Below are 21,087 nucleotides of genomic sequence, written 5' to 3' on the forward strand. Positions count from 1 at the left end.
GCTGCTGTCCTTCTTTTGGCTGTAGGAGAAGGCAAAGTGTATCTCCCTCTGTCTCCATCTGGGCTGGAAGTCTAAGGAGTCAAAATTTATTGAGGAAGATGCGGAGTAGAGCTTCGGTCTACCAGGTGACCACTGCTGTGATGGACACGCAGGTCCGCGACAGTCTCTCTGGCTTTAAAGTCTCAAGTGACGGGCGGAATGTTCGAAGCACGATGTGGGGTCTCTGGGTGCTCCATTTAGGTCCATGGCTCGTGCTTCTCATTAACAATGCCACTGGTACTTTAAAGTACTTGTTTAAATTAGTACCGAAGTCTCCTTTGCTTCTTTCCTTTCCACCCCCGCAACTGTAATTCAGTTTTATCTCGATGACTACTCTCGTCTTCCCTTTGTTATTTCTGAACACCTTCCAGGATAACTGTCCAGTTTGCAGGATCACAGAGATGTGTAAGCCCATCGTTTCCTGCAGGCACAGGGTGGGGCCAGGGACGAAGCCTTCTGTCCTAAAAGCCTCATAAGGCTTTTAAGCAATGTAAGCAATGCCACCCTCCACCAGGAGGTGCAGGTTCATCTTTCCGGTCTTTGAAATGACAGCGTGAGTTCTTGTTCAGACCGTGAGCTCCAAGGTGAAATGACAGAATGTTTCCTGTGCTCTGACACAAGTTCCAGGTTTGATTTTGGAGAACAGGACAGGCCTGCGCCTCTCGTCTACACGGTGCACCACCCACGTTTATTGACACAGGTGGCTGGTCCTCACGCAGTCCACTCGCTCAGGAACAGTGGCCCTTGGTGTGGGTGGGCACAGGAGACGTGCATTTTGTTTACAGTATGAGCTCGGCCTGTACGAACGGTGCCCCGTTCTTATGCACTTGTTTTAGACGCGGGTAGAACCCGTCTGTTGGGCAACCACACCAGGTCTCCTGCTGTGCGTCCGGCTGGTAGTCTGGTTGGGGAGACAGGACTAGTCCCCATGGAGGGCAGCGCTGCTGGCTTGCCGGCGGAGAACAGCGGTGACGAGTGGGGGGTGCCAGGAGCTGTGCAGGCTACAGCGGCCCCCGGATCTGCAGAGTCGCCCGGGAAGACGTGCTTTTGTTTCTGAACTTCTAATAACCTGCTTGGATCTATGATTCCGCTTTCCAGCAGCCTGTGGGAAGGCATTAATCTTTCTACCCTACCTACAACCAAGTTGGTTATTTACAAATACTCTTTTTAAAGATTTTATTTATTTATCTTTAGAGGGGAAGGGAAGGAGAGAGGGAGAGAAACATCAATGTGTGGTTGCCTTTCGTGCATCCCCTGCTGGGAACTGGCCTGCAGGGAACTGGCCTGCAACCCAGGCATGCGCCCTGACTGGGAATCGAACCTTGATTGTCTGGTTCTCAGGCCCACACTCAATCCACTGAGCTACAACAGGGCAGTTATTTACAAATATTTTTATGTGGCTGCATAATCACTCCACTTCGAAATGCATTTCTTACAGATCTGAGTATCCCAGACTGGAATTTCAGAACCCCGTTGCCAGGGCCCTCCGATCTTCCGCGTCCATCTGGAATGGGGAGGACCGCAATGCATTTGAAAACGCAGACTCGAGTCTCACTCACAACTACACACACACCCTCTGTGTCCTGGCTAAAAGAGGGGGCCTGCCTGGTAGTGGGCACCAGCGAGGGGGAAGCGCAAGTACGGGCCAGTGTTTGCTCTGAGGGTGTGTTCTGTGCGGTTGCTGGATGACCTGACTGACCTTTGCCAGCGGGCCGGCGTGAGACAGAGGAGCTGTGTTGGCTGCAGCGCCCAAAGCCATGGGAGCCAATGGATACATCACCTGGGTTCTTTTCTGAATGGAGTTCAGTGAGGACGTCGGGATGCTCTGCTTAGGTTTCCTCCCTCCCTCCCTCCCTCCCTCCCTCCCTCCCTCCCTCCCTCCCTCCCTCCCTCCCTCCCTCCCTCCCTCCCTCCCTCCCTTCCACACTAAAGCTGGGCTGGTAGAATTCCCAGGTGTAGGAATTCCCAGTTGAGAGGAGAAGATAATTTCCCAGGTCTTTCTTGCCTCAAGCCAGAATCAGGGGCAGAGTTACAAAAAACGAGTGCATTTCGTTCTGTGAGGCTCTCTGAATTGCAGGCGACCATGTTTTCATCGGTCTGATTTCTTGTGCATGTTTACTGTCACTGTGTTCGCTGTGGAGGGAACAGCGCTTGCTGCTCACGATGTCTTCAGTGTGGTGGGGGGGGCTGATGGCTCTCGTTGCTGTCTCTTCTCGGCAGTGACACTGGACACTGTGAAGGTCACGCCGTGATCTCCTCTCGTGTCAGCATCCTCATTCTTCACGTGGCTCCGCGTGTCCTTTGCAGCCGGCGGGGAAGGGGTCTCTTCGCAGTGAATGGCTCCTGTTTCCGGGAAGCTCCCAGGCCCCATACTTTATTTGTTGGAAACGCTAGGTGGGCTTCTAGGTTTGGAATTCCCACAGTTTAGAAAGATCTAGAAATGTGATAGTGATCGTCAGCTCTTGGCTGCCCATCGAACTCACCCAGGGATCGTTGACGTGGTACCACACGCCCAGGCTCTACGTTCCCCGCTGAGTCAGACGCTCGCATCCCCAGCGCACTCCCCAAGGGGTCCTGATGTGCAGACGGCCCCGAGCACCACCGAGGAGTGGGCGGGGTGATGTTTCCACGCAGTACTAGGACCAGCCGGATCCGCACCCGAGGGCTCCCCGGCCTCCCGGGGGACGGGGGCGCTGTGTCAGTGCCACGTGAGTCTGCCTGCCCGCTCTTCCCACTGTGGGGGGAGGGGACTGAGGCAGGGCTGGGATCCGTGCTGGGTCCTTGTCGGTGGCTGGGGCTCTGAGCTGGAATCACTGGGGCTTCGGCAGGTAGGAAGCACCTCGCTGGAGCCAGTCACATTTCTGTCCCCAGTGGGTTATGGAGCCCGAGTGAACAGAAATGTGACATTTAAAAGTAAAACCAGAACAGAACTAAACGAGGATGTTAGTTGGCATCAGTTAGGAGCTTGCTTTCTCGGGGATTCGGAGCTTCTGGCACATGTAAGCGACTCGTCCCTCTGGCCCTGCCTAATTGGTCGGAATACGCATTGTCTGTGATCCTGGCCGCCTGTCTTCATGCTGCCTGTCGGAAGGTAGGCTTTAAACTCGGCACGTTCCAGAGCCTTTCCCTGTGTCTTTAAGTGGCTCCGACATGCATGTGAAATTTGGCTGCCTTGCGATCGGTCACCGGCTAACCCCAAATGACTCAGCAAAGCGCCCCCATCCGGGCCTAACTGGGTGCCTGAGAGGCTGCGGCCGAGAGGTCAGTCTGCGCGCGTGCCTGTCACGGTCCCTGCTGTTTTTGTCCAGTGTCATCAACCACGAGGCCCGTGGACACACCCTTCTTTGTGATGACAGCGGCTGAGGGCGAGTTTGGGGTGTCAGGTGCCAGCTGCGCTCTGTGTCTGAAATCATGGTTCGGTCCCCGTGTCGGGGTGTGTGTGTGGGTTTCTCCCCTGTCCCCCCCCTTTGTGATGGGTGCACCGAGATGCTGGCAGGCGGGCGTGTGGCCGGTATAGGTGGAGGGGCTTCGAGCCCCGGGGTCTGTTTGTCAGAGGGCCACTCAGGGCTGGGCCCGAGAATGTGATGCTCTGAGAGACCTTGGGAAGAAAGCGTCGGGCGGCCGCTTACCTGGCAGACGTCCACTTAGTCCGGAGAGAGTTCAGTGCGGCCTTCGATGAGTCCATCTGGGTCCAAGTCGCTGAGCGGGGTGGAGACATCACCCATCAATGCTGACAGTCGGGCGCTCTTGTACTCTATTTAGATATTAGGAGTATCGATCCAACTAATAGCGGGTCTATAAATTAATAGAAAAAGGAAATAAGTTTCTATGTCTAACCTTTCACTAGAATTCATAAACATACCATATATGCTACATATAAATAGAATAATGTATTAATACTAATACATACACTATGTATGTACATATACTTACATATATACTAATACATACACTATGTATGTACATATACTTACATATATACACACACATATATTTACTAAACCCACTTCACTGAGATAACAGAACATTCTGAATTCATAGGTCCAGTACCTAAATCTGGGGAGATCCGCTAACCTTGTCAGTCTGCCTTTTTCCTGGCTGCCTGCATCATAGTAAAGCCATCGGGGAATCTACCAAAGGACCGTTCCTTGAAACGCAGCTTTGAAACCGCCCGGCAAACCTGTCACCTGTGAAAAGATTCATGCAGGCGGACGCCCCTGCTCGCCCACCCAGGGAGCGTCTGCCTGGGACCCGGGCCGGACCCGGTCTCTGGTGGCTTGAATAACCCCACAACACGTACTAGTATGTATTGAATGTACCAGTGCGTTACACACCAGTACACAGAATAACTTTTCTAGTGCACTAGTGCGCTGTTAGAAGTTGCCGATGCTCAGAATTAAGAGCGAACTCAGGTGTACTTCCTTCCTTCTCGGCCCCAACAACGCACGCTCTTCAGCTTTAAGGCCTCGTGAGCTGTTTCCCTCCATATTATTAGTAGACACAATCCCAAGGAGTACGTAGGCACTTTTCTCCCGTTCAAATGTTTGGGTCAGAGAAGATGCAGTAACTGGTGAGATTCTGCACACTCGGTTTCATCTCTAACGCAGTTTCTTTTGTACAGAGTATTTCCCCACAGTGTTTAGCGGGACAGTTGTCACCCGAACTCTTGTCGCGTGGTCAGATAAACTGGGGAATCCGTGTCCCACAGAGCAGGTTTTCTCCCTGAGGACGTCGCGCAGCCCTCGCTCCGTGGTGGTGATGTAGTCTCCCAGCAGGGGCGACAGCATTCGCGTTTCCCAGACACCCAGAGTCTTCTGCATGGAGGGACTTGAGCGGCTTGTCCCAAGGATGCACTCCAGGCGCCAATGGCTCGGGACTGGTCCAGGGTTTAACTCCCATTGTTCTCTGAACAGTCAGCGCTTCCATGGGGACTAAGGCCGCTGGCTCCTGTGCTCCCTGGAGACTGAGGTCTGGACAGGGTCTTTTCTCCCCCTGGGCAGTGACCCGTGGGGTCAAAGGTCTGGTGGGTCGAGATCTGCACGAACACAGGCACAGGGCAGCGCAGAATGGGAACAACGGAAAGTAGGTGTGAGCTACGAGACTTCTGTTACAGTCGTCAGTGGGACAGACAGGGCCACTGCAGACAGTGCAGTTTTCACTGCGCATTGTGGTCAAACGTTTGGGAAAAAGGTCTTTTAGATTGTGGCCACGCCTTTGCTAAAGCTCACCCCGTCAGCGATGGCTCTCTGGAGGACAGTTTCAGTCAAAGAACCGGAAGAAACCCCAAACGCTGATTTGGAAGAATCGGAGCACCCGTGCTCATTCAGCAGGGTTCACGGCAGCGAGGCCTGGCGGCAGCTCGGTTTGCATCCCAGGGAGAAAAGCGCGCACGTCCATGTGGGCAGCTGCCTAAGACGAGTCTCCTTCAGGGCTGGAGGAGCAGGTCTGTGCCTTCCTCGCTGCTGGGGCGCTGGTATCCGAGTCCCAGACTGCTTCTGAAACTCCGGCCCTTCATCGAATTGTACGCCACGCTAGTCCTGTGCGGAGGCGACCACCCACCTGGTCTGACTTCAGCTGTGTCCCCGAATACTCACCCGCTCTCGCCCGCCTCCTTCTCCGCCCCCACCTTCCCCATGCTCGCCCCCCCCCCATGGGGTCAGCTTCTGTCTGGGCCTGAAGTGTTGATCATGAACGGCACTGTCGCGTTAGAACAGGGTTTGCAAAGCGTTTTCGAGGAGCACAGGTCGCTCCAGGAGCTCAGGTCGAAAGGACGCCGGCCGAGTGAGTCTCAGAACCGGGCCGTTAGCCCACCTCCCGGTGGGTACCGTGCAGCGTGTAGCGCCTCGAGTCCAGCTTAGTCTTCTCAGCCCGAGCCCCTGAATTGGTGCAAATGTGCAACACTCCTGTCACTTTCAACCCCCATCAGGCTCACGGAGGGCGGTTGCTGCAAGCGTGTTCTTCGAGAAACCGTCAGTAGACTCCGAAAGAGCGTGTTCCCAGAAGTCCATGAACAAGACCTGTGTGTGCTTCCTGAGAGAGGTTTGGGTCCTTTTCCATGGAGTTGCATCGGTTCATTTGTCTAGTTTATTGAAACCGGGGTCCCCAGGGGGTGAGTTTTGGGGGAGGGTAAGAAGAGGGATGGAGCGGAACCCAGCAGTTCCCAGGGCTGGTGGGTCAGAGAGGGGACAGCTCCTGAGGCTGGGGCCTGAGGGCCGTGATGGGCTACAAACGCTCCCCCCCAAAAACAGCCACATCAAATCCCTGGAACCTGCGGATGTGACCTTATTTGGAAAAAGGGTCTTTTCAGTTGTAGTGAAGTTAAGGGTCTTGAGATGAGGTCATCCCGAATTATCCAGAGGGGCCTGAGATCCAGTACCAAGTGTCCCTACAGGAGACACAGAAGAGGAGGCGATGTGACCACAGATCCAGGACGGGCGGGAGCTGCCGGGAGCGGGCAGAGGTGGGACAGAGTCTGGAGCCCCCCGGGGGAGCCGGCCTGCCGCACTCCGAGCTTGGACTTCCGGCCCCCAGGGCTGGGGGAGAACACGATTCTGTTGTCTGAACTGATGTGGTCTGTGGCAGGTTGGCATGGCAGCCACAGGAAACCGGTGCGAGGGGGCTGCAGCGACACCTGGGCACCTGGCGAGGCCGGCGGGCTCCGCCCTGGCGGGGTTCACCACATCCGAGGTGCCTGCCACATGCCTGCTCTGAAGGTGGTGGGTTCGGGGGAGCCCTGGTTCTGGGAAGGGACCTGTGGCCCCACCCAGGTGGCCTCCCAGTCCCCAGCACCAGCCCTTGGACGGCACACGCCAGCCGCCCTTCCCTCTTCCTGCTGGGTGCTTGGCTCTGAGTCCAGACCAGGCCTGTGGCGGGCGGCACAGCCTGTGTGTGGTGTTGCTGCAGCAGCCACGGCCCTGGGTGCCCACCCCTCACTTCTCAGTGACAGGAATGGCGTGGGTGTGTCTTCTGCTCGGGGGGCCTCGGGAGGGTAGAACTACAGGAGGTGTTTTCCGGGTGGCAATGCCTGTTCCAACCTGCTTGCTCTGGTTATTGGCTCTGCTCCCTACCACTGCAGGTCTCGACCTTGCCTTGGAGCCTCCATTCTTCTCTCTCTATTTACCTCCTCCTCCCTCCCCTTCCCTTCCTCCTCCTCCTCCTCCTACCGACCTCTCGCCCCTCGGATGAGTTTCGCCCTGTGCCAACCTCCAGGTAAAGGGAACCACACAGACAATATTTATTATCTGGCTTCTCTCACTCAACACTGAGTTTGTAAGACGAATCTGTGCTGCTGCACATGACTACGGTTTGTTCTTTTTCATTGCTGCGTGATATTCTGTTGTGAAACGTACAATTGCTTATCCATTTATTGTGGATGGAGAGTTGAGTTATTTTCAGTTCTGACCTTTAAGAATAAAGCCCCTTTGCAGATTCTGGAACACGTCTTTGGTGGGAGAAAAAGCGCTCATCTCTGTTTGTGTGCCCACGAGTGTGATCGTTAGGTCGCAGGGCACGTGCACATTTAGTTTAATGGGCACGGCCAGTTCCCCTGAGAAGCTGTGCCGCTCACAGCAGGGAACGAGGGCGCCCATGACTGCTCCATGCATGGGCTGCAGGGGCAGGACAGTCCCTCCCCTGCTGCGGGCGAAGCCCCGGCGCCGTGACTTTAAAGAGCCTGGACGGTGTAGCCGGCGGTGTGGGTGCAAACGGCCCCCGGTGTTGGGACAGTTTTTAAGGTGTGTTCCTTCTCTTGCTTCAAGAGCCTGTTTCTCAGTGTTGCTGCATGTTCTTGGAACGGGCATGTGTGGTGCGTGTGTAAAATTTATGTTCCTAGAGGAACGCATGCAAGTCAAAGGAATCTGCCCACATAGTCGCTTACTGAAGCGGCTACTGGGCCAATGGCTACCGACCAGGTTCAATGTGCTGCGTGCACATCTTTCTCCAAAGGACACTTTCCCGCTGCAATTCCACGCTGACTCCCCACCGTGGACGGGATGGGTGGCCACTGACCGCCCCCCCAGGGGGTTGGACGAACCCAGGCTCGGGAGCAGCTGCCTCATTTGTATCTCCTGCCACTCCAATGTCTGTTTTCCTCTCCTGCCTGTGGGGCCACCTGAAAGGCATGTCCGGTTTCTGCCTCTCCCAGAGACTCAGGGTTTTCCCCGTAAACCTGAATAATCTGAATAGCGGGTGTAGGTGTGGGACCTTGGAAGGGCAAACTCCTCTCCTCTGGGCCCCGTGCTCCAGTCTGGCTGCGTCCGTCTCCTGCAGCAAGGCGGGGGTGGCGGGGTGGGGGGGCCTTCGCCGCGCTCGTCACCAGACACCAGACCTAGGGCCCCTCCTCCTGGGTCCCTCGGAGGCAGTGCAGGGGCTCAGGCGAAGCAGCGTTTGCCTGTCACTGGACCCGTGAATGGCATGGGGACACCGCTCCCTGGTGTCTCCCTTGCACCCCACACCGCCCAAGACCACTCAGCGTCACAGCCTCGCTGTGCTGGGGAGCTCTGCCCACGGAAGTCATTGGAGAGAAGCGGGGACAGCCATGCACACTGACTTTATTTAGGACGAGATTAAGACGTGACAGCAGATGAAGCCACACGCGTGGACCTAAGCCGCCCCCTTCATGGTGCGGACGATCCAGGTGAGGTACTTCTGGGACAGCAGCACGTACACGCCAGGCCAGCGGGGGTCTCCGCACCTGCCTGCCTTGCCGAAGGAGGTGATGCCTCTGAGGGTCCCCTCGCAGATCAGAGGGCCCCCCGAGTCTCCCTGGAGAAGAAAAGAGGGGGTGGGGGTCAGCGTGGAGCAGGGGTGTGGCCATCGCCGAGTGGGAGAAATTCCATTTAAAGTGGGGTGAAGACCAGTCTTCCCTGCACTGAAAGCCAGAGCTTAAAAAAAAAAAACCTAAATGTTGAGGCTATTTTAACGTTTCTGGATGGGCCTCCTCGATTTGCTCACGCACCAGTGGAACCGGAAGTGAGGCTGGCATTGCTGTGCACACTGTCCCGTGATTTGGGGACCGAGTCTCTGCTTTAGAAAGGAGACCCTCAGTCATTTTCTCAGGGTGCTTAATAACTCAGGGGCGAAACAGTCAAATGCGGATGGAACTCGGAGAGGAAAATAGAAACCCCATTTCCTAGTCTCTCCCTCAGAGAACTGTCTCCCCAAACCGGGGAGGGAAACCAAACCGGCCTGTCCTTCACCCTCCTGGGTGGACCGGAGCTTCCCCCCTCTGAGCGGGGACCCCAAGGCCGGAAGCCACTGCGTCACTCTGCCCGCTGTGCCTGTGGGGTCAACCTGTGTCCTCTCAGGGACCCGAGGCAGGATGGAGTGGGGTGGGCCCGTGTGTGTCCGTCCCAGGGCTCACGTCCGTCCCAGGGCTTGTGTCCCTGCTGCCGGGTGGGGCTGAGGGCCCCAGGGCTGTGCGCAGGGCTCTGCAGACTCAGGGCTGTGGCAGGCTCGGGTCCAGCCGTGCTCGGGCGGGGTGGCCTCCCACCCCAGGGAGAACCGGCCTGTGTGTGACTGAAGCCGGAGGCCCCGTGAGAAGCTGGGGTCCCCTCTGCCCAGAGCTCTGTCTCCTGCCCACTGGGGGAGTGCCTGGAAACTCCAAGATGGGTCCTTCCGGTTTAATCCATCCAGAGCCATTGGGAGAACAGGCCAAGAATGGCTGAGTTTGGATGTCAGAGAGTGGCAGGTGACGGGTATCTTGGGATGCTCTGGTGGCCTGGGGGTGTCGTGTGTGGGTCCCGACAGCACACAGGTTCCGGTTTCTTGGTGCCCAGGGTGGGAAGGACCGGAGAGGGAGGGTAGGGAGTCAGGAGAGCAGCCGAAGGCCCCTTTTCCTGGGAACCCCCCGCCCCTGGGGCAAGCTGTTCAGGTTCTGCTGAGGCTAGGGAAGCCCCCAAGAAGGAAGAGGGACCCCAGGTCTCGGGTCTGCTCACTCCCAGACCAGCACACGGCTCCTCTCTCAGCCGCCCCTGCAGGCTCTTTGGCACAGGCGAGAAATGACAAGCCAGCGCCCAGAGTTTAAAAATCGTACAGTGTTCCTCCTACCCCCGTCCCCACGCAGGGCCCTGCCCCGCCCCTTCTCGGGGACTCTGACACACGGCCCCCACGTCCTCCGTGTGGGTCGTGTCTGCAGGTGCCCTCCTGGCACTGGACTTGGACCCGGGGGCTGCGGGGGCTGGGCTGCCATCCTCAGTCAGGCTTGGGGAGGGTGGGCCTGTCTGACCCCCCCCCCCCGTGAGACGGCAGAGGGGTTCGGGGCTGCGCTGAATTCGGGGAGGAGGGCACGGAAGGGTCTGGAGGAACCTGACTCTGGCTCTCCTGAGTTTCACAGTCCTAAAAATTTAGATCCACGTATCTTAAAGTGAAAAATGAGAAAAAACAACAACATCGCTTCTTAGGCGGGCTTTTTTTTAACCCTCACCCAAGGGTATGTATGCTTGTTGATCTCAGAAGGGAAGGGAGAGAGAGAGAGAGAGAGATCTCGACGGGAGAGAGAAACATCGACCAGTTGCTTCCTGAACACACCCCAACCACAGACTGAACCCAGAACCCAGGCCCGTGTCCTGACTGAGAACTGAACTGGCAACCTTCTGGTGTGTGGGACAACGCTCCAACCGACTGAGCCACCCGGCCGGGGGGCTCCTGGGAGGTTCTGATATGACATGAGAAGGTGTCAGGGGTCCACCTGCACCAGCAGAAAGTGTGTTATTCTCGCTGCACCACACACCTCGCTGAGACCTAAGACCCGGCAGGAGCCAACTCGGCAGGACAGTGGGGGCGGTGTCACTGTGTACTTACGTTGCACGAGTCTTTTCCTCCTTTGGGGCTCCCGGCGCAGAGCATGTTCAGCCCGATCACGGGGTGGTAGTCGTAGTGGTGTGGGTCATTGCAGGTCTTCCTGTCAATGACCGTGACATTGACTTCTCTCAGGCCATTGGGCATGTGCCGCTGATTGTTTATCACCCCCCATCCTGCAACTTGGCAGCCGGTTCCTGGTTTGACATCACTCCCCCTCTTAGGGAGATTAAGGATGGCCACATTCTTAGTAATTTTTGCTTTTTTCTGCAGCTGTTGGGAGACAAACGGAAAGAGTTAAAAGAATGAGACTGTGAACCCACTCACATTTTTATAGCCTGCAGGGACCGCCTGTGTGGGTGCAGGTTGTCGCTACAGGGGCACCGCTGAGAGACGCCTGCAGTGGCCGGGCAGCGGGAGGCTCTGCGCCCTTGGGAGCGTCAGAGGGACAAGCCAAGGCACGCACCTGGACCAGCTGGAGGTCGCCCTCGTGTGTGTGCTCGTCGTAGCATGGGTAGGGAAACGCTTTCTTCACGGACATGATCTGCTTCTCTGGCTCATGGGCGGTTCTCGAGTGAGCCCCGAGAATGACTCTGGACCTTTTGTTCCTGAAAACAGACACGGGGCTGTCACTGGGCTGACTCTCTCAGTCAGGAGCCGAGCAGGCCACGTGCCGGCCGGTGGCCTCGTCCCCTGTGTGCATCTGCTTGCCACGGACACGCTTGTTGGTACATCAGAAAACAAAATGGGTACTTGGAAGAGTAAAAAGATGTTTATTCTCTTTACGTAAAGAGATGTTTGAGAATTCAGCATCACCGTCAACATCGCTATCACCACCTGCACATTTCTAGAGCGCTAAGCAAGGTCTGCTGAAAACAGTAAGAATCCCACGGCGGCGAAACCTGGCCTTGGGGTCTTTGTTGGGGTTTGGGTGGGTTTCCTGCCCCCCACCCTCCGACCCTCCTTCAGCTGTGACAGAACGTGGAGCAGCAGATCACAGGGGACGAAGGTCTCAGCGGTCTAGAGACAGAAGCCACCTGGTGCTGGGAAGAGGGACTCACTGTGGCGTCTCTGTGAGGCGACAACAACCTCATCTGAAATGGGTAGACGTTCAGAAAGAGACCGTACGGCGGGGACCCCATTTGCCTGAGTGTGGGCACCTGGAGGATGGAGGCTTGAAGGAGGGACCCCCATCGGCCCTCCCACTCTGCCCTAGTTTGTTTTGATGAATTAAATCGAGACGTGCTCTGGTGTGTCCACGATCGAGGTGGGGGCCGTCCCCAAGCCAGTGGAGACTGCACCTGTGCGACGCCCACGCTGCCCAGCTCCCACCCCCAGCTGACAGGAGTCTCGCTGAGACGTGAGCACCGGCACGCGGCAGAGCGCAGCTCGGGGAGGGAGTGTCCTCTGCATCTGCACCGTCCAGAGGGGGTCGGGAGCCACACTCGGCTACTGAGGCTGTGAAACGGGGCGAGCGTGACCCAGGAAATCGATTTGGAATCGTATTTAAATTTGTACAGCCACTTGGACTTTGCATAGTCAGTGCGACAGTGGCTGTCACATCGGACAGCCAGGCCTAGAGGCTGGGCTCTGGGAGCAGAGACAGGACCTCCCTGGAGGAAACACACGGGTGGCCCACAGAGAGGCTGCGGGTGAGGCTGCAGGTGAGCGGGCGGCTCACCCGGGGGAACCCGGGGCCCTGGAGACAAGCTTTCTCCACTGGACAGCTGTGGGCCGCCCTGGAGGGGACTGGGGGCCGGGCTCCGTCTCCCCCAGCCGTGCAATGAAAGGCAGACAAGGCCGCCCAGCCCCCGGGTGCTGCCACGGGGCCCGCAGACGGGGCTGTGGGTGCTGTCCCCCAGGCCTCCCTCGCTGGGGCTCGGTCTGCACCTGACTCCGGGTCAGGGGCGGTGAGAGTCCAGAGCGCCTCCCTGGCTTTAGAGGGGTTTCCTTTTTAAACTAATCTTCGCCGGAATCGGGATACCCCCAAGAGCTGTCATTTCGAACCCAGCACTTACAGGAGGCAGTGAGCGGCGGTCAGTACCCATCTGTCTTCGATCAGAGCCCCGCCGCAGGTGCTGCCGTTCACCCCCTTAATCAGCGCCATGTAGGGTCTCGAATGAGGAGTCACTTCGTCCCCTCCGATAATCTGTACGCAGAGAGCTGTGGAAGAGAAGGAGACTCACATCCACGCTCGCCCTGCAGAGCTCTGCCTACAGCCACGTTTCTGAGACCAGACTTGGAGCGGAAGTGCAGATGGGAGTACGGCCCCCGCCCATACCCCTGATGCAGACATCCAGATGTCTGAATGCAAACCCCCTGCTGCTGCACTGGCCCAGAGATCCCTCTCTTTCCCCCACAGAAGCCACACCACTGGCAGTCTGGGGACCTTGAGGCTGCAAATCTGACCTCAGGCCTCAGGGCTTGCAAAGGTTGGACAGCTGCTGTGCATTGGTCTCCATGGTAACAGTCGCTACAGGAGATGCTAGGGACCAAGACAACCTTGACAGCCTCCCACCCCTCCCCCTTTCAGGCCGAGTGGTAATCTGGGCAAGGAGAGAGGCTTTTAGAAGCCTAGGAACTCTGCTCTGCACCCCAAGTTGCTACAACAACACCTAGCTTACAAACTGATGTTAGCACCTTTCAGCCGTGACCTTGCCCCTGAGTTCTCTGGCCCTTGTGAGACTTCCTTTCACTGAAATCTGCACTCTCCTCATGCACAAGTCGAGGGAATAATATCAACTGCACCTGGGGCTGCCCTTCACCCTCCAGGCTGAACCACAGGGTTTAATGGGCTCTCTCCCAGGGAAGGAGGGGACCAGAGCACAGAAGACGCCGTGAGGAGAGACCCCTGCCTTCCTCCCATTTCCCTGGTGACAGACCAGGGGTTAGAGTCGTTACCGGAAGACGCGAGAACGGGACACGGGTTTAGAAGATGCCGGGCCTTTGGGGATGCTCAGCTCTCCGCCTCCTTGTACCCCCCGTGTTTTGAGTCTCCAGAGATCTCTCCCCTGGCCCTTGGCCCAGACCCATGGTTTCTGAAACAGGGCCCAGTATTCGGCACTCTGTTCTCACTGTGACCTCCCTGCCAGAGCCACGGGAAGGTGTCAGTCGTGACAGTGAGGGGAGGGAAAGAGGGTGACAAGGGCTGTACCTTCCAGGAGGGAGCTGGGGCGGGGAACTTGTCAGCTCTAGGAAGAAAAGAAGGAACTTAGAGAAACTAAGAGAACCCCAGCCACATCTCCATTTTCCTGGGGGTGTATCATGTGTAGACACTCCCCAAAGGTGCCTCTTTGGAACTTCTGGGGTGCAGAAGGCAACAGGACCCCCTCTTTGGCAGAGTCCCGTGTTTGGGGGGCACATATCCCCGCTCAGAAAAAGGTCCGCAGCTCCCACAACCAACCGTCCTCGAAGGAGCTGGGCTTCAGAACGGGCGGAACGTTTCTGAAAGCTAGCAACTCGTGGCCCCCCAGAACTGGAACGAACCGGGATCGCCAGGACGGGACAGGCGTGTCCACGTGGCTTAAAAACCCCGCAGGTGTCCTCCTGTTTGGGGGCCTCGCTCTGCGGGGTCTGTCCCCCTGGGGGCCCACACCACTCTCTCAGCGGCAGGAAGCCATGGGTTCTGCGGTCGCCCTCGAAGAGAAGGTGAGCCTGGGATCGTCTGTGCTCCGCGTTCGCCACGGTGGAGAATCTGACTCGCCTGGACGGTGCCGCACTAGCCGAGCCGCTGCTATGCCCACTCTACTACCCCCGGCGACCTGCGACCTCGGATTATGAAAGTCTCTTCTCATTTTTAGGTGGGAGACGAACCAGAGAACTTACTGGGAGCTTCTGGCAAGACTGCCCCGCCCCACCCCCACCGCCAAGGCTGACCCCAGGCAAACCCACGGGCTGCTCCACGCTTGCCCACGCAGGTCAGCCCGGTCCTGGAGGGTCCTCCCCTCCTGGAAGGGTTCCTAAAGACAAACTGCTGCCACTCCAGGGGCCGCGACCCTCGCAGCAAGGATGCTGGGGGTCTTTGCCGCCTTTCACACGCATGTGAGCCCCACCCAAGACCAGGCCCGCTGGTCATCACTCAGTGCACAGGAGGGTCAGCCAAGCACAGAACACTGTCGCCCCGCAGAGCAGGTGCGGGGGAGCTCCTGGTGTGAGTGCCCCCCAGGGCCGCGCTGGCCTAGAGAGACAGGATGGAAACTCCCACCGCTCCTGACCCGCTGCAGGGTGTAGGTCAGGTGCGTTTCAGTGTCATCACCTCGGGGGGCCCGCCCCCCCCCAAAGCTGCCATCAGTCAGGTCCTGACCCAGGGGCCTTTGGGCTCTTTGTGTTTGCATCTCGCTTCTTGGCAATTTTACACATTGGCAGCAATAAAGTGCCAGTGGTTCTACGATCTTTGGTGAAGAAATTGGGAAGGAGAAAGAAGGATGTTTTTCCTCCTGAAATAGAGACAAGTTCAAAGTCAAAGAAAGAAGGCAGAGGCCTAGGGGAGGGTCTCCTGGGGCCCTGAGCTCCTGTGGCCCAAATCAGGGCAGGTCTGCTCCCGCGGTTGCAAGGGAAACGACAGGAGCTGGTCTTACCTTCAGGGATCAGCAGGAGAAGAAGTGCCACCAAGAGGGAGGGTGACGGGCGTGCTCCAGGGTTCCTCATTGTGGCTGCCGTTCCCCACATCAATCAGGCGCGCTCTGTCCAGGCCCCGCCGGTCACGGCTATATACGGGGAGCGGGGAGGATGTGGTCAGCCTTCGGAAACGAAACAGCAGTGGTGAGAACAGCTCCCCGGCAGCGCCCGCCCCCGCCCCCCACCCTACAGCACGTCCCTCCCCCCCCAACACTGCTCAGGGAGCGCGGGCCTGGTGCCCCCCCCCCCCCTGCACAGAGCCCTGAGGGGAGACAGAGGCTCCCAGCATCAGCAACATAACCTCCCACACGAGTGGCCCCTGTGGAGACTCCAATTGGAGCTTTAAAAATGTCCTCCAGATTGGCCACAAACCTAACCTCTTTCTAATTACCGATTTGGGGGACAGAGGACCAGTATGTCAGGGCAAGGGCGATGACTTCACCCGTCAGTCAGCGCGGCCTGGGCCTCCACCCCCACCTGGTGTGGGCTGATGCCCTGGGGTCCCGGCTGGAGCCTGAGGTGGGCAGGTCTGGGGACAGGCTGCTGGGGGTGGTGGGGCTGGGGGCCCCTCCCAGACCCCAGACTGTTTGGTTTCACAGCTGCAGAGACTGGAAAGTGTTTCTGAGTTCCCCTTCCTCTTGGTCTTCCTCTCTCCCTGGCCTGCCTCCCTTCCTGCCCTCCTTTCTTCCTTCGGTCCCGGTTCAACTGAGGAAGGAAGCTGGAGTCCGATGAGGTTATTCTGGGGCAATATCGGGGTGACCTGCCTCTAAGGGGACCATGTTCGGGCCCCGAAGGAACAGTCACGTGCTTTCTCTTAAAGCTGCCTCTGCTCCTTTTCTGAGCTGAGGATGTGGTCTTCGTCGTCACACACGGTCCTCTGTCCTGCCGGGATGTCGGTGTCACACTAACCTCCCAGAGCTGACAGCCGAGGACTCCAAACCCGGAGGTTACTTTGCAGAAATCATGTGACCCCGAGAGGAGTCGCCCCCCCCTGCCCCGGTGGCCCCTGAGTTTCCTTTTCCTGGAATTACTAGCCCATCACAGGCTGCTCGGGTGTAGTGGCCATTCTGATGCAGACGTGAAGAGGACCGACCCTGACCGACGGGAGTTACTCAGACTCTCTCAAGGGAAACACCAGCGCGTCTGTTTCTTTCTACATGAATGTGTTTTTTAGCACGTTGACCACATTGGGCTGCCCCCTCCATCCTCACCGGCTTGGCCAAAAAGTCCATTTAGTTTTCTTCCCGTAAAGTGAAAGACACGTTTTTCATTTTCACCAGTAACCTCACTGATTTGGATATGCCGAGTGTGTTGGCGTTCTCCTACGTGGTGTAACGGTTGTTCTCAATTACCGTCTCCGTTTGATCGCCATCGACTTCAGCCGGTCCACCCGACCGCGGAGCAGTGTCCAGCGAGGAATCTCCAGCTCGAAACTTTGAAAACTCCTTCTGACACGTTGGATCAGTCACCGCACCTTCTCCACACGCTGCACAGATCTTACTTTTTGCGTTTCAGTTGTGTCTTTACCTTTCTTGAAGTGATAAAGAATAATATGCTGAAAATGGTTTTTTTTGTTTTCTTCCATCTTCAATATTAAAAATGGCTACACAAAAATTCACCAATTTTTATCGGTTTTTAAAAAAATACTCCTTGATATGACAGCTGTCACAATACGATCTAACAAAAGTGTTTTGAATAAAGTTAAAGACAACTAGGAGCTACTAGAGCCATCTCACGAAGAAAAAAAATGAACTTTTTGGCCAGCCCACTAATTCTAGAACATTTCCATCATTTCTGAAAGAAGCCCTGTCACTTCCCATGACCCCTGTGCCCCCTCCCTGGCCCTAGACGACCTCGGACCCAACTTCCATCTCCGTCGGTCCTTCCGTGCTGGACGTTTGGTGTCGGTGGGGTGGGAGAGCATGTGGTCCGTTCTGACTTTTTTCATTCATAACACGTTTGAAGTTCATGTAGCAAGTATCAGAATTTTTTCTTTTTATTAGCAAATGGTATTCCATTGTAAGAATACACCGTATTTATTCACCCACTCATTGGCTGATACACATTAGGGTCCTTTCTGCTTTTTGCCTACTAGGAATACCGCTGCTGTAACACTTACGTGCGAGTCTTTCTGTGAGAATATGTTTCTGTTTTGGGGGCACCGTGATTATTGGGTCATGTGGGGACCCCGCGTTTAACATCCTGGACAGCTTCTGAATGGTGCCCGAAGCGGCCGCACCGTTTTCTTGCGCATCCCCATAAACATGGACGAAGGCTTCCGTCTTTCTGCATCATTGCCAGCATGTGTCACTTATTATTAAAAAGTCATTGTTATTCTAGTGGCTGTGAAGGCATCTCTTGTTGTGGTTTGTATTTGCATTTCTTTTAATGACTAACCCTGTTAAGCTTCTTTCTATGTGTTTACTAGACATTTCTTCAATACGTCTTCTTTGGAGGAACGTCTACTCAAATGTATTGCCTGTTTTCAACTGGGTTGTCTTTTTATGATTGAATTTTAATGTTCGGCGCTACACTCACCGTCCCCACTTAGCACCCTGGTGACCAGACCCCGGGGTCCTGTCTCAGAGACCACACGACCTTAGTATGTACCTGGGTATGAGCCCCTCATACGGTACATAATTTGCAAGTATTTTCTCCCGGTCTGCGGGTTGCCTTCTATTTTTCGCGATGGCGTCTTCTGAAGCACAAAGGTCTTCATTTCGAGGAAGTCGGACTCATCAGCCTCTTTCATCACTGGCGTCCCAGGCGCCACCCCCAGGGGTTGCTGACTCACCCAGCACCGCAGACACTCACTCTTTCATTGTTCCCGCGAGTGTTACAGTTCGCGCCCTCACATTTAGGTCTGTTTTTTGATGAACGTTTTTCTGTCATTCCAGTTCACTTTCGTGTGTGGTTTGAGGTCGGGGGTCCAGCTTCACCCCCGGCGTGTGGACGTTCAGCTGTCCGGGCTTCGTTCTGAAAATGCTGTTCTTTTCTCACGGAATTGTCTGGATCCCTTTGTCAAAAATGCCAGAGTTTGCCGTAAATGCCAGGGTTTATTTCCGGACTCAGCCCCGTGACGTGGTCTGTCCTCACGCCAGCCCACACTCTCTCGGCCACTGTGGCCCGCAGAAAGTTTTGAGATAGAAAAATGTGTGTCCACTGGCTTTTCCACCGACTGTGTTCTGCTCTAACAATCTTTTCTCAAGATTGTTTTGACTGCAAAATATACATTTAAAAAATTGTGTATGCAGGCTATTTCTTTATATTCTTGGGAAAAATAGTTTATTCTAGCTGTGAATGAACCATTGCAATATTGTAAACCAGTGGTACAATCTGTAGAATCCTGGGGGTTCCTGAGGCCCTTTTGGGGTTTCACAAGGTCAACACTATTTTCCTACTAATATTAAGAGGATCCTTGCCTTTGCGCCTGTGGTCGATACTTTCACTGATGGCACAAATGAGGTAGCAGGTAAAACTGCCGGAGCTCTTATACGGATCAGTGCCGGGGCAACAAGCAGCCCTGGTGGTCTCTGTGTTCTTTCTGGACAGGCACCAGGAAGGGAGGGAGGGAGGGAGGAAGGAAGGAAGGAAAGAAAAGGAAAAGAAGGGAGGGAGGGAAGGAAGGGAGAGAGGAAGAAAGAAAGAGAAATAAAATCTAGTTTCACTTAAGAGCCATAGGGATGAAAGAATAAAAGCAGTAAAAGAAAACTTTAACACATCTTCATCCTCTGCTAAATGCCGTTTGATGACTGACGGGATGCGGGACGGGCGCACACGCTCGGCCGCGCCCGCAGCCCCGTGGCTGCCCCGCCAGAAGGTCCTCGGTGCCGGAGCCGGAGCCGACCTGCCTCTTGGAGGACGGCAGTTACTCAGACTCGGTTCTTTGGCCGACATTTCAACATTTCCTCAGATATGAGTGAAACGAGCCTGTCACTTTAAAGAGAACAGCTTTCACTGATAAGGGTAAAGTAAAAGTAGAGATTTCGAGCGGATGTGAGGGTTCCTGGAACACTCGGGGCTGCTATCAGGAGCTTAACCTCTTCTTAGCCCTCAAGGACTATTTTTTCAAAGTTTTTATTTATTTATTTATTTTTAGAGAGAGGTGAAGGGGGAGAGAAAGGGAGAAAAACATCCATGTGTGAGAGATGCACACCGATTGGCTGCTTGCCTCTCACACGCCCCCAACTGAGGGCCTGGCCCGCAACCCAGGACTGTGTCCTGACTGGGAATCGAACCAGTGACCCTTTGGTTTGCAGGCCTGTGTTCAATCCACTGAGCTACACCGGCCAGGGCTCCAGGGCTTTCTTGATGAGTTGGTAGTAACGTGAAGAAATGTGATTTTATTTTATTTATTTTTTTAAAAAGATTTTATTTATTTATCTTTAGAGGGGAAAGAGAGAGGGAGAGAAGCATCGATGTATGGTTGTCTTTCGTGTATCCCCTGCTGGGAACTGGCCTGCAGGGAACTGGCCTGCAACCTAGGCATGTGCCCTGACTGGGAATCAAACCACGATCCTCTGGTTCGCAGGCCTGTGCTCAATCCACTGAGCTACACCAGCCAGGGCAAGAAATGTAATTTTAAAAGTACTGTGTCATGAAATGTGTCAATATTTAGAAACCCTACAGGAATCGGTGAACGGACGTTTTCCAAGAGCATTGCAGGCGGTGCGTTTGAACGTGCTGTGCTCTTCCTACGGCAGGAGAGGAGGAAATCGGCTACCAGGGAACCCCCGTGAAGTTACATGAATTAATTAGTCACACTAGTATTTACTGAATGCCTATTAGTTGCCAGTCACAATGTTCAGTGCTGGCCACGAGGGCCAAAGATGGCCAGGGCAGATTTAGTCCTGGCCGTTCCTGAGCGCACGCAGACGGGGAGAGGGTGGGAGCTGAGGGCCCGCCGTGGGTGGGAGGGCAGGGAGCGACGGAAGCAGGAGGGCAGCCACTCTGGGACAGCAGTGAGTTCATTAAGGGGAAGGTGCGGGCCCACTGGGCTCAGACAGGCCGCCTCGGGGCTGGGTTTCTGCACAGAGGAGGGCGATCGCGGTGTTCTTCCCGCTCCCTCGGTGCTCTCCACGGGGGAGACAAACAGGCCCTCCATTCTTGGGATGGTCTCATTAGATACGCAGAAATGTCTGCTTCTACAGACTTTTGAACAGGAGGGAATGTAGACTCAAAGAGGGAAGGAGGAGAGACCGACACCGATTGGTCCCTGCCGCGGCCCCGACGCCAGCCTCCAGGACAGGGTCACCTCTGCAGTGACACAGGCCAACGAAGGGCTCGTCTCCCCCCATCTAGAAGCCGGTCTGTCCCTGCACTCGAGTGCCGTTTCCTGGGGATTGCTGGTAAGAAGACAGGGGTTAGCCACAGAACAGCTTTCTTCAGAGGTCTCCAGGTGCCTTTGGGGACACTGCGTGATCGGCTGGTCCCCGAGTGTCCTCAGTGGCCCCGGCAGACCCCCCCCACCACGGGGGGCGCTTTCCGAGGGGCCCCACGCCCACTGAGAGTGGTGCTGGCTGCGGCTTCAACAGCCCTTTTTGTAAACCGAGACCTAACTCACACACTGAAGAAGTCACCATTTCCAAGTGTGACACTTGGTGGTTTTTCGTGCAGTCACAAGGTGGCGCACCT

At 55.8% G+C, this 21,087-nt stretch overlaps 1 protein-coding gene across 1 annotated transcript; it reads right to left on the reverse strand.

The window, feature by feature from the left end:
* Positions 1–8,572: 8,572 nt before the first annotated feature.
* Positions 8,573–15,559, reverse strand: GZMA (granzyme A). Its single transcript, XM_037145128.2, has 5 exons — positions 15,414–15,559; positions 12,855–12,999; positions 11,303–11,444; positions 10,840–11,109; positions 8,573–8,802 (listed from the first exon to the last, which is right to left on the reverse strand). Exons 1-5 carry the CDS (start codon positions 15,502–15,504, stop codon positions 8,641–8,643), a joined length of 810 nt encoding a protein of 269 aa, XP_037001023.2. The 5' UTR covers positions 15,505–15,559; the 3' UTR covers positions 8,573–8,640.
* Between the last annotated feature and the right edge of the window lie 5,528 nt (positions 15,560–21,087).

The sequence above is a fragment of the Artibeus jamaicensis genome, unplaced genomic scaffold, assembly GCF_021234435.1.
Source record: "Artibeus jamaicensis isolate MK-2021 breed Jamaican fruit bat unplaced genomic scaffold, CSHL_Jam_final scaffold_369, whole genome shotgun sequence".
NCBI classification, from domain to species: domain Eukaryota; kingdom Metazoa; phylum Chordata; class Mammalia; order Chiroptera; family Phyllostomidae; genus Artibeus; species Artibeus jamaicensis.